This window comes from Arvicola amphibius, chromosome 3 (assembly GCF_903992535.2).
Source record: "Arvicola amphibius chromosome 3, mArvAmp1.2, whole genome shotgun sequence".
Lineage (NCBI taxonomy): Eukaryota > Metazoa > Chordata > Mammalia > Rodentia > Cricetidae > Arvicola > Arvicola amphibius.
The window spans coordinates 32,115,370-32,128,614 of record NC_052049.1 but is presented as its reverse complement, the minus strand read 5'-3'; the positions used below and the strand labels follow the sequence as shown (position 1 = coordinate 32,128,614).

General features: G+C 38.9%; 1 protein-coding gene across 2 annotated transcripts in view; it reads right to left on the bottom strand.

The window, feature by feature from the left end:
• The window catches only part of Parp8 (poly(ADP-ribose) polymerase family member 8), a 174,632-nt gene that overhangs the window by 24,767 nt on the left and 136,620 nt on the right, over positions 1 to 13,245 (bottom strand). For both annotated transcript variants that reach the window (XM_038322765.1, XM_038322764.1), the window contains exons 16-18: positions 2,833 to 2,925; positions 1,204 to 1,329; positions 50 to 115 (exon numbers count right to left, since the gene is read on the bottom strand). In XM_038322765.1, coding sequence (XP_038178693.1) covers positions 50 to 115; positions 1,204 to 1,329; positions 2,833 to 2,925 — 285 coding nt within the window. The remainder of the gene's footprint in view (positions 1 to 49; positions 116 to 1,203; positions 1,330 to 2,832; positions 2,926 to 13,245) is intronic.

Here is a 13,245-nt window from a genome sequence, read left to right as displayed (position 1 = left end):
TTTTCTCATGTGGACTGAACAGCAGAAAAGCATAAGACCGGATTTTTACCTGTGTCATTTCTCTGATGGAAGTGATGCTGTCCAGAGCTTTCATTACTCGGTCATAGTTCTTCTTCTGTATGACAAAGGAAAAAGCATTCTTCACCTACAAGCCTTTGCAAGTTACATATCGCTAGAGAAAAATATTATTTCTATACACGCATTTTCCATCAAAGGCAATGTGAAAGCAACAATGGTACATAAAAGAAACCTGTAATAAGGAGAAGAGGGTTGATATCTAGAATCACAGAGAAGAAAAACCAAAGCGGTATGCCTTACATAAGGGCACAAAATCACGCTCACCTCCCCATAAAAATCTTCAAATACAGAAAGATTTGGAGCCCTTGGGTCTGGCTTTCACCACGCCAAAGCAATAAGCAATAAAGAAAGCTCAGAATCCTTCTGGAAGAAGATATACTTCAAATCTCCCAAGTGCTTTCATCTTAGATTGGAGCACTGTTACCCAAAGAGCAAGGTGACAATATGTGCTCAAATGATCCCTCATTTTTATGCAGAAAGCTAACAAGGGAGGACAGGTCGGCTGAGGGGCATTATACAGTTATCCTCTAAAAGAACTTCGAGATGAACAATAATATAAACTAAGCAATTTTGGCTCTCAATCAATCTGAAATTCTGTTATTTCAGAAAGTCTTTGTCATAAGTGTTCAGGAAATGGTTTTCTTAAGAAATGAGTGTCTTGCCGGGCGGTGGTGGCGCACGCCTTTAATCCCAGCACTCGGGAGGCAGAGGCAGGCGGATCTCTGTAAGTTCGAGACCAGCCTGGTCTACAAGAGCTAGTTCCAGGACAGGCTCCAAAGCCACAGAGAAACCCTGTTTCGAAAAAAACAAAAAGAAAAAAAAAGAAAAAAAAAAAGAAATGAGTGTCTTTTAACAGTATAGATTTAACTGTTGTTAACTTCTGAGGAGAAGGGTGGGGAAGAACAGCAGGAGAGGTCAAGGTGATAAGAAAGAAAAGTGGTCCTCTGAATAACATTCCTTATATTCTGAGGATATTACAGAATCTCCAAACATAGGATATGACCTTGAACTTACCATGGATATACTCAACAAGACAAACATTCAAAGGGAAGGCAGCTATGAGACTAAGGTCTCCATCCTGGTTCTTGGAAGCTCTGGGCTTGGTGGCTGGGGCTGACAACTTACCCTTGGGTTGAAGGCCAACATCTGAGGGTCGTTAGGATCTACCACAGAAGGATATGGCTCAAAAATGACGACTTTTCTAGGAGATTCCAATGCAGATCTACACATGGACACCAATAAATCTACCACCTTGAAAAACACAGGAGGTATGTCACTGACAGTTTCAAGTGGATGTCTGTCCTGTTCATGGTAGCACGATATAATGAGGAAGTCCCGGGTCTGTCACCCTCCTCTCAAATCTATTCTTCATGACTTTATGCCAAACTTGGCCAAACGGGACCACTGATTCAAAATAACAAGCATGTGTTGCCTCTGATTGCTCATAAGTTTGTCTGCCTCTGTCATGAGCACACAGTGTGTGATGGCATTACTCTGGATTATATGGTAAGATGAACAAGAGAGGTCTGGAAGAGGGTTCTGGGTCCTGTCTAATGGACAAGACATACAAACACAGAGCAATTGAAGAAATACACATCTTTGCAATCTCTGGCCTTATTAAATGGAATGATAGCAAAATTAGACCATAGTGAGTACAGCAGTTCTGAAGCTACCACACAGATGTGAATATGAGGTAGGGGAGAGGGGCCTGGTTCTATAGGGGAGAACATTGCCCCATGTTAGAAAAAGCCAAACAGCCTTGATGAGTTTGCCATATTCTAGGAAAAGCAAATTGCAGGAAGTCACCTTGCCTCTTGTTTCTCTCCTCGGTCAAAAGCTATTAATGATCATTGTTAAATTCAACGGCTTGGTTGCTATGCATTCGATGATCCCTCTGCTGATTTACAAGGAGACAGTACTGTCTATGCTAAGCTGCCTCCCTTCTCCAGTTCCCAGAAGAACGTGCTGTTTCTGGAAACGGAATGAAGAAAAATACTACTGTCTGGATGGAAGGAACTCATCGGAACAGATGTAACTCACTGTGGATATGAACAGGGAAAGCTATGTCCACACAGATTCTAGACAGGAATTTTTAAAATGCATATTAAATGGAGCATGATGACGCATGGCTATAATCCCAGCCCCGGAGACACCAAGGCAGGAGGTCGGTTTACAAGTTCAACTCAAGGCCAGTCTGGGCTACGGAGTAGGATCCTGTCTCAATGAACACAGCCCAATGTAACCCTGAATTCAAAAATAACAAACAACAGAAAGATGGGTCCAGTGGAGTACACCCTCAATCCCAGCATTTGGGAGGCAGAGGTAGGTGAATCTCTGCGAGGTGGAGGCTAGCTGGATCTACATAGCAAGTTCCAGAACACTCAGGGCTACAGAGTGAACCCTCCAGATAGATAAATAAATAGAATACAATAAATAGGCTTCTACTGTGTGGAAGTATAACTGTACCGAAAAGCAAAACCAGCCAAAAAAAAAAAAAAATGAAAACAAAACTATAAAACACACACGGCTTTTTTTAAACCATGCAAGACAATTATTTTTTAAAAGAAAATTGCTTAATTTCTCCCCGAGGCCACTGCAAAATGGCCGATTTAAAAGGGGAGAAAAAAAAATCAAGTGCCAGATCTTTTTCAGCAAGAAGCTTTCAAAACTCTCCTGTGAAGAACAGCGTAGAGAAAACAGCAGTAGACTGAACCAGCTGCTCACATAAAAATAAGACCCAATTAGCGGGGGTACCTGAGCTCCAGTTGCTATCTCATCAGCGGCTTCGTTCATCACCCCCAGGGTTTGGAAAGCAAATACACACAGCTCTCTCTCACACACCGTAGGCTAGAAAAGAAAGGAGTCAATTAGACCGTATGTCTTCATCTGTCACTTCATAAACGGAAAGTCATTCCATATAATACATGGAAAGGACGGAGGTGTAGAGTGTTTTAAGAGAGGAAATCATATCATGTCCCTTAATAATAACCAAATTCTTACACTCTTTATAGAGGCATAGCTACAATGATAAATGATCCGTGTCAGCAAGCTGTACACATTTCCATTCAGGACAATTTAGCAATCAATGAAAAGAATATTAAGGAGTAAAGTACATCTCTCTACCCAATATACAATGCACATTACATGTACTCATTTTAAAAATTATAACCCCTAGTTGGGTATATAAATGAAGCTATACACAAAACTACATTTAAAAAGATAAAATGGGTGAATCTCACTTTTCCTTAGGAAATTCATTTAAAAGAAGCAAGCCTGACTCTACTTACTTGCTCCCTAGCTCTTGAAAGATTGGTTTTGTTGCTCAGACTCTTGACTTCAATAACCTCCTGAGGTCAACAGCGCTGAAATATCCACTCTGCAATTACTCTGGAGGAGCACTCATCTTTCAAATCTAATATAGTGTCATTCCCTTGATTCATCTTATCTCCCCAGTTACATTGCATTAGGTAGCTGATGAAGCCTAACACGATGCAATCCACTGTGCCTCTGCACAGCAGACAAAAGGCATTTGTTAGTGCCTCTGCTCCCGTGCTAGCTGCTTCTAGAAGATGACTTGGTCTGTTGCTTAGGCAGTGGGGAAGAATGGCTAAACTCTGAACATCCTTTATGTTCCAAAGTAGCCCATATGTGTGGCTTTTCTGATAGAAAGCCTGACTCATCACAGTTTCTGGCAGAACCCTGGAAGACGACGTAAGAAGAAAAGGGATTTGCTGTATTTCTTTTGTTGATCCTAAGAGGGCAAGTCTGATTCTGTTTCAGAAATGTAGAAATTGTGGGAAGAGATTCAATGGAGAGGCTCTGCAGACACAGTCTACACGCAGGGCTCCATGTCTGGAGAAGCACAGAGCAGGCCATTCAGTCCCAACTGTCTTTCCTTTTCCTTGAACGATTAGCTTTTTCTGAAATCTTCCTCAATCTTTTATGAGTATCTATGTATATATGCCTCAATTTTTCCCCAAAGACATGAGTTATATTCTTTTGTTCATATGATATGCTCTGACCTGAAGTAATAGGAGCAATCATTACTACATATTAACTATAAAATTCAGAGTTACATCAACATCTGAATAAAAAAAATTGCGCATGAACAAAAATGGAGGGAGGAAAAGCTTTTAGACCATGAAGAACTGCGGGCACTTGTAGTGAAGAGCTGCAGGCAGGCCTGCTTTTCGTCCCACCCGGCTCCTGCATGGTTAGCTTTACACTCGAAATATCAACACACAAATTGTATTCTTTTAAATACTGCCTGGCCCATTATTTTCAGCCTCTTACTCACATCTTGCTTTAACCCATTTCTAATAATCTGTGTAGCACCATGAAGTGGTGTCTTACCGGAAAGATTCTAGCATACGTCCATCTTGGGCTGGAGCTTCATCGCGTCTCGCTGCAGAGGCAGGGCAATTGTCTGACTAACTTAAGAGAGGCGTGGCATCTGACTGAGCCATCTACCTCACTTCCTTCTTCCTGTTCTGTCTACTCCACCCACCTAAGGGCCGGTCTATCAGATGGGCCAGGCAGTTTCTTTATTAATTATCCAATGAAATCATCAGATAGATAGAAGACACACCTACATCATTTCCCCTTTTTCTGTTTAAACAAAAAAGAAAAGCTTTCACTTTAACATAGTAAAATTACATATAACAAAACAGTTATCAAGTAAGAATTACAGTTACAATATTTATATCTACTTTATCTTTTATCATAACTAAGGAAAACTATAACTATCTATTTATTCTTCAACTCCATCAAAGACTCCAGAAGGATATAATATTACCTAGGTGAACAAGAAGTAAGCTACTTCCAAAACTCTAGAAATCACAGAGACATCTTGCTACCTGGACAGTCACCCAAAGTTCTTTTGTACCATTGGGGCATCCATCTTCAGCCTTCAGGTCCATAGTTTCCAGCAGACATTTCCACGAAGCAGGAAATTTCGAAGGCAGTTCAGTCACTTTCTGCTGTGTCCTGCAGAATGTCTCACAGACCCTTTCATGAGTCAGGAACCCCAAAGAATCATCTCACATTTAGGCAAGTTCAGCAGTCCTCTCTGTGGCTTCTCTGTGTCCAGTTTATGCAACAGTCCAAGCAAGAGCAGTTTCTTGCCCAATGGCTATCAAACTCCATAAGTAGCCTCTTCGATGCCCATCTTTCTCTTGAAGTAGCTTGTGCTGCCAGGAGCAGATGTGTCTCATTGTCATGAAAAGTCCTAAGTTATTAAGACATTTAAGTAGAATATTCTGTAGTCTTTGAAAGATATGAAGAATGTCTATCTTACTGAAATATATCTCTCTATATATAGAAAATCTAACATGACTACAAGCTTAACTATTATTGATGACTATCCATCAACAACCTATATTTCCTAATTATACATTACATTTTAAGTGAAGTACACAATCACAATACCTTAATCAGTATCAGAAATACATATACATATAACAAAACTGACCTTAAATTTAAATCACTAAAGCAAAATCCATATCAATGCAAATTATTCATCTCCATATCATATCCCCCTTTAAATGTAAAAGAACATTTATAAACAATATTTGGGAACATGGGCGCAGTTATTTCTCTCCAAACTGCTTCCTGCTGAATGGGGATGCTGTTAATCAGATCTTTCATGGTGTAACCTGTGTGCCAGATTCATCTCAGTTATCAGTAAGGTGAAGTAATTTTCTGAAGGTGTTCACAGCAACCTTTCAGGAGGGCGTGGTCTATCATACCATATTGGGATAGAAGCAATCCATAAGGTCTCATTTTCTGTAAAAATAAAAGAATCTCTTTTCCAAAGTATCATATCCTTAGATCCAAATTCTGAAGTCAAGGTATTTTCAAAATATCTATGTTGGATTAGTTCAGCAGCATTTATAAACAAATATCTTTTAGCAGCTGTTGCTTCTTCCTCAGCATTCAAACAATTCAAAGAGAGCATAATAACATAAAATATAAAGATTCTCTGTGTATTTTCCATCTTTGTGCAGCTTTATTTTAACTTCTATTTCATTTATTTTTACTTTTATTTTTTGAGACAGGTTCTCTGTATATCTTTGTCCTGGAATAACTCTGTAGACCAGGCTGTCCTTGAACTCAGAGATCCTCTGTATCTGCTTCCCAAGTGCTGGGATTAAAGGTGTATGCTACCACACCTTGAACTCACAGAGATCTGCCTGTCTCTGCCTCCCAGGCATTGGGATTAAAGGTGTGTGCTACCACACCTTGAAGTCACAGAGGTCAATCTACCTCTGCCTCTTGAAGTCTCAGAGGTCAATTTACCTTGCCTCCCAAGTGTTGGTTTTAAAGGTGTGTACCACCACACCCTAGCTACTTCCTTTTTTTTTTTACTTTTAAGAACTTTAACCTTTAGCCTGCATATATTTTTAACACACTTTAAATCATTTTGATATTTTCTTTGACTTTGAATCTTTCTTTTACTGTATATCTCTCTTTTTCTGACTACATGAGTCTTTAATTTACCAAACAATATAAGCAGGATTAAAGCCGTGGCTTTGACAGCTAGATCCGGCCCATGCCTTAGCTTTTCAGCCTCATGGCGGAGGTACCAGCCAGAGCCATGTTTATCGCCACAACTCTATGGCATTTCAAGGTCCCTGCCAGCAAGCAAGCTACAACAGTATAGTCAGGGCCGCCTGCTTGAAAGAGTCAGAGTTTGCCCTGGCAGTACAGACCAGAACGCCAGCATTTTAAAACAGCACAACTTTTTTCCTGCTATGGCTGAAAACAAACAAGCATGCAGTCAGCTTTTATCAACGCCATTTAAGTGTTTCCTAGCAGGACCTCTTAAGAGCTGCAGGGTTTTGCTGCTAAAGCTGAGTCAGGAAGCCTCTCTTAGATGAGAGCGCTTGCTCAGACCCAAGAAATTGCTGCTATCAACAAAACATGCTTTACTCTATTCTTTCCCAAGCGTTCTCAGGTTTTCTGTGGATTCAGTTATCCACGTTGGTCGCCATTCTGTAGTGAAGAGCTGCAGGCAGGCCTGCTTTTCGTCCCACCCGGCTCCTGCATGGTTAGCTTTACACTCGAAATATCAACACACAAATTGTATTCTTTTAAATACTGCCTGGCCCATTATTTTCAGCCTCTTACTCACATCTTGCTTTAACCCATTTCTAATAATCTGTGTAGCACCATGAAGTGGTGTCTTACCGGAAAGATTCTAGCATACGTCCATCTTGGGCTGGAGCTTCATCGCGTCTCGCTGCAGAGGTAGGGCAATTGTCTGACTAACTTAAGAGAGGCGTGGCATCTGACTGAGCCATCTACCTCACTTCCTTCTTCCTGTTCTGTCTACTCCACCCACCTAAGGGCCGGTCTATCAGATGGGCCAGGCAGTTTCTTTATTAATTATCCAATGAAATCATCAGATAGATAGAAGACCTACATCAGGCACTCACCTGTGAGACCACTCATTCACCTCAGTGAACAGCAACATTATAGAATAATACGCTAGCCAAATAACCCACCACCCTTTTAATGACTAAAATACAGTAACTCAATGACAAAGTATGACTTGTTTAGTGATTTTAATAACTATCAGATTTTTCTGAATCTTTAACAATTAAATACATTTACTATGTGTCTATATGTGAATGGCACATACATATACACATGACACACATATATAATCTTTATATATATATACAATGTATACATGTGTATATAGTATATACTATACATATGAAAGGTTTCAGAATAAATCAGACAGGTAAAAGAAAAAGGTTATATAATATATCATGATTAGAATATATTGCATAAAAACATTATTTTTAAGTAAAAAAGGAATAAAAGGAACAAAATTACTTTTCCATATTATACTACTGTTTTACAGAAATAAAATTTTGCTGCATCAGATTTAAGAGTTCTTTTAAAATTACAAGGAAGATTAATGAAAAATTTATGGTATATTGATATGCCTCATTGACATATCCAGAATTCATGAACTATTCTTTGTCTAGCATGAATTTTTGGTAATTTCACCCAGTAAAATATTTTCCTTAGTGCTTTCTTCTGCATCCATTCTCCGGGCCTGCATCTAGAAAGTTCTGTTCCCCATAGATTCGAAGTCCAATCTCCTCAAACAATAAACCTGCATTCTAATGAATGAGGCCATGGCACCACTTCTTTATGGACATGTTTCCCTATTTTGGACATGTTTCCCTATTTTGCACGTTTGGCTAAAAGCAACCCCTCTCTACCTACTCAATTGTGTAAAGCTTATTTCCACAAACATCCTAGTACTCCGCCAGCTAAAAGGCACTCCGGCAGGCTAAGAAATATGTTTTCTGAAAACAAAAACCAAAACAACTTTCTGTTATTCTTAAAATTTACAAGTAAAAGTGTAATTACATTCTTACAAGAACATATATCCCATTTTGTAATGGAGCATCTGGACAGTTAGTGTTGTTCCTGATCTATTACCACACTAACACCACACAAAGTGGTGTGAGTGAAGCTGTCAGAACAGTTCAAACTGGAAGATAAAAAGACATTCAACTTTCGGATAAATACTTCTACATCTGTATCTCTGTTTTGTATAGTAATACCCACTTCTTCATCTGTATTATATTTGCATATTCAAATTTTCAATACAAGATGGAACTAAAAGGAAAATTTTTAAATTACATAAGGTAACTAAAATTAGGTATCTGTCCCACAAGTGGTCAGAACATACAAACTGAGTAACTAGGAAATGTATATCCCTACATGAGACTTCTATACCCCACTCCCTCCCAAATAGCTCAACAGACATTCCAGAAGAGGAAGAAGCAATATTTCCTCTCTTTTTACTTTTATTGAAAAATAGACCTTTTTCTCAAGTAATATATCCTGGCTACAATTTCCCTCCCAGTTTCTTCATGCCTCCCCAGCCATGCAGATCCACTCCCTTTCTGTCTCTGATTAGAAAACAAACAGGCATCGAAAGGATAATTAAAATAAAATGAAATGGAACAAAACAAAAACGAACACACTGGAGTTGACCAAGACAAACAAACAGAAGAAAAAGGAGCCCAAGAGAAGGCAAAAGAATCAGAGACCAACTTGTTCACACATTCAGGAATTCCATAAAAACACTAACCTGAAAGCTATAATATATACACAGAGGACCTGGTGCAGACCTGTGTGGGCCCTGTTTCAGATTCTGTGAGTTCATAAGAGCTTTGCTCATGTTGATTTGGAGGGATTTGTCCTCCATCCCCTCCGGCTCGTACACCCCCGAGGGCAGAAGGATTTTAAGAGCCAGAGGTAGAGGAGGATTGCTAAAAAAGTGTCTTCTGGACATGCCAGAGCCATTACACTCATGAACTGGCAACAACTATAGTTGCTCACACGAGACCTGCACAAGATAAAACCAGTCATAATCCCAGCGTAGACAGAGGAGAGAGTACCATGAACTCCCAACCCCAGCTAAGGTGCTTTGACAACTGAAGACAGCTAGGGTAGCGAGTGTCAGCGTTCTTCAGGGAAGCAGCCTCCAGTAGAACGCACATACCCTAGGGAATGGCTTTACAGACATGCATAAATGGACAACATTGATTGATCTTAGGGGCTAGGGAAGGACATGACATTTGCAGTGGGATATGGGGTATCATTGGAAGGAGTTGTATGAGGAATATGGAATTGATATGATCAAAGTACATTACGTACATTTATGAAAATTCTAAAGCAACAAATAAAAAATTCAGACTTTTCTGCATCCGGAAAGGATGCCATACTCAAAGAAAAGAAATGAAATCATTTCCCCTTGGCACCGTGCAAAGAGTTACACTGTACACTACCTTCTTCCCACTCTGAAGTGATTCTTGTGTACTCCCCATGGAAAAAAACTGTCGTGATGGACAGTTACACAGAAAACGCAGTTTCAATTCTAAATCCTATATAACCACATAGCATTTATGAAGATTTAAGGGTAATAATGAGTTTATTTCACATTCTTTCATAAAATCATATACTCAAGTCTAATTATTAATTTTTTCTTTTTTGTTTTAGTATGTGCTATTAAGATTTAATAACTGTGTGTTGTCTTGGAGCAATCAACTCCCTACAATTTAGATTATAAAACCATTAACAAGTCCCTCTATTGGCAACATGTATTTATTTACTACATGATATCCATTATTTACCAACTTAAAGGCATGAAAACCTTTTATATGTGTCCTTAAAATATGATTTATTGTAGATCTTTCAGCTAAGATGAATACATTTAAATTTTTTGAATCAAAAGAATTTAAATGTGAGCAATAAAAACATATTTTAAAAACCGTTTCTAAGCCTCAAAGAATATTTTAGAACCTAACTGTATTTTAAGAAATTTGTGTTTTCAATGAATTTAAATTACCCTTTACTGAGAATAGAAATGTTACAACTCTAGAGGATTTTGCTCTTCATTTATGTAGAGAGTAAAGCGTGGTGTTGGGAACGGTTTTCAAACACGTCTGCTATGATCTTTTTGTTCAAACTAAATATTTCATATAAGCCCAATGTATAAAACACACAACTGGATCTCGTTGACCCTGGAGCTTATATGCAGCTGTTTTCAAATCCGGAAAACGGGAAAGAAAGTATCACCCACCTCTGTGAGTTGGTAAGAAAGTTGGACAACACTACAAACATTGCCTTTAGGAATGGAGAGCTATTTTAGTGGTAAACAAAGTGAATTAAATTACTCCAGCTGTCCTCACAGTAGCTTTATGTCAATGCATATTTACTGGATAAAAATACTAAAATATTTATTAAGGACTGTCTGTAGTATGTCATATAGCATTTTAAACATTTAGTGGATCAAAAATGTTAAAATACTGCTGAAGTGTTTCCAAATAAAAGGAGAAAAAATGTTTAAATGTAAATTTTTGACTTAAAAATAGCGTTGAAAGAATGAGAATAAATGTTAACATGCTAAGAACGACATTCTTATGCTTTTATTCACTGTATTTCCTGTTTCACAGGCAAGGCTTTGAGTGTTTTGCAGTTGAGACAGATGTTCGAGTAGGGGAATTTTTACTCCCCATGAACAGAGGCAGAAATGACACAGGGCAGAGGTGTGCTTGCAAGGCAGGCTTGGCTGCGGGATAAATGCTTGGTCTCCGGTGCAGTGTTCAGAAGTGGAGATGATTTGGAAGGCTTTTAGGAGGTGAATAGATGAAAGACATACAACCAAATCAAAGGATCAATGAACTAAGTGGTTAATAACTGACCAAACTGTTGATAAGGGCTGAAAAATGGGAGTACTAGCAGACTGGGAGAAGAGGGTATCCGGGCCTTGCCTTTGAAAAGCAGGTCACACCTCTCTCCCCCTCTGCCTCTCTTTGCTTCCTCTTCTGCCACATGCTGCTGCCCTATGAGGCTTTGCCTCGCCACAGCCCTGATGCAGTAAAGGCAACGGACCATGACTATAGCTCTTTACCAGCATGTATGGTGGTGTGGAAGATGGGAAAAGTGCCTCTTAATACAGACACAGAAGACAGCCAGTGTCAGTGATACCTCACACAGATGGACTTTTTTTTTTTTTTTTTTTTTTTTTTTTAGAGGTCAGCTGCTCCCAAGGAAGGGTCAAAAGACATACCAGCAAAGTAGCAAGGTGAAGGTACTAGGAAATATAGGCTTTCAGGAACCAACCCCTTACTTTCCTGTTTTCTGTAACACTTGAAGGCATCTCTAAAACGCATGCTACGCTGACACTCTAGTGCATTCAAGGAGGACAGATTTATCGGTAGCTTTGGGTTGGATTTCTGATAGCAATCCATGTACTGTCAGGTTATCCCAAACTGTTATGTATGAACTCTTGGGTGTTATTGCAAGCTTTTATACAGATTCTAGTGTGTTTGTCAGGGCTTACCAGGAAGTGTCATTTAGAAACGTTGTAACAGAGAAAACCAGAGCGCTGGAACACTTCTAAATAGCTTTCAGTGCATTTCAGAAAGTAAGCAACGCACTACTACTAACCGAGTCCTCTGAGCAGAGTAAAAAGAGTGCAATTCAAGGAAAATATGAGAAATAATCCAAGCGGGGAAGATAAAGATCTTAGGCTCAGAAATCCGTGGAAGCCAAGTGTGGTCTAGTCTCCTAAACAACCAGCTGTGTTATAATGCACCCATTTCGGGATTTATCACAACTAGAAACAGGTCACAGGGCTGAACCAATGGTCAGTGAATCACAGTTTAAAATTCCTTAAGAAAATATATATGGCTCTTAAATTTACAGGAAAACACACTGAAATGTAAATACAATAGAAATACAGAAAAAAATCATAAGGTTGCCTAAATTAAGAAAAGCTCTGTTAATGGATTTAAGAAATGGTTCTTTCTATTTATCTCCCTTCAAACAGGAGAAATGACTTTGATTTTAATTACTTGATTTGATTTTAAGTCATTTATATCATTATTTAAAAAGCCAAAGGCACTTGTCTGATTTCTGTAGGCTATGTCACAATAACATTAACCCACCTAACTACTAGCTACATAAAATATTTATTTAGAAGATTTTTCTTCTCTCCAACCTTCACTGATGCGGGAACAAATCAAACAAAATTTGGAATGCAACAGAAAGAATATTGAGAGTTAACTGTGGTATCTTCGCCACTTATAGGAACGAATTGACAGCCATTAAACCACGGAGTGGAGACTGCCAATCATGTGTGAACTTCAAAGACGTAAGCATGGTCCTCTGAGTGTGCATGTTGGGAGTCTGTCCTGGTGTTACTCTGCCTGGCTAGAGCTCTGTCTTTATCACTTACCAGCAGAGGAACACTGAATAAATGTCTCTTGCCTCACCTGTGAAGTGGGGATAATAATTCACAGAGCTACTATGAGGGTTAAATACTGACAACCACATAAAGTGCTTTGCACACATAAAAAGTACTTAAAGAGTCTGGTATTGATGAATTCCTGTTGTTTTCTACAGTGGAGCCAGCACTGCCATGGAAAAACTCAAGGTCAAAGCATGAACGTTGGCAGAAAAGGACTGCAGCTTCTAAGATCTGCGTGTAGAGACAAGAGTCCTGTTATTTAATGAGTTAAGTGGACATTCTTCTTTTAAATCACATAACAATTTAACAAATACATGCTGCTTCAGCTCCATATATTTTATTCTGAGAAAAAATAAAGGTAGAATTTCAAAAAATAGTATATG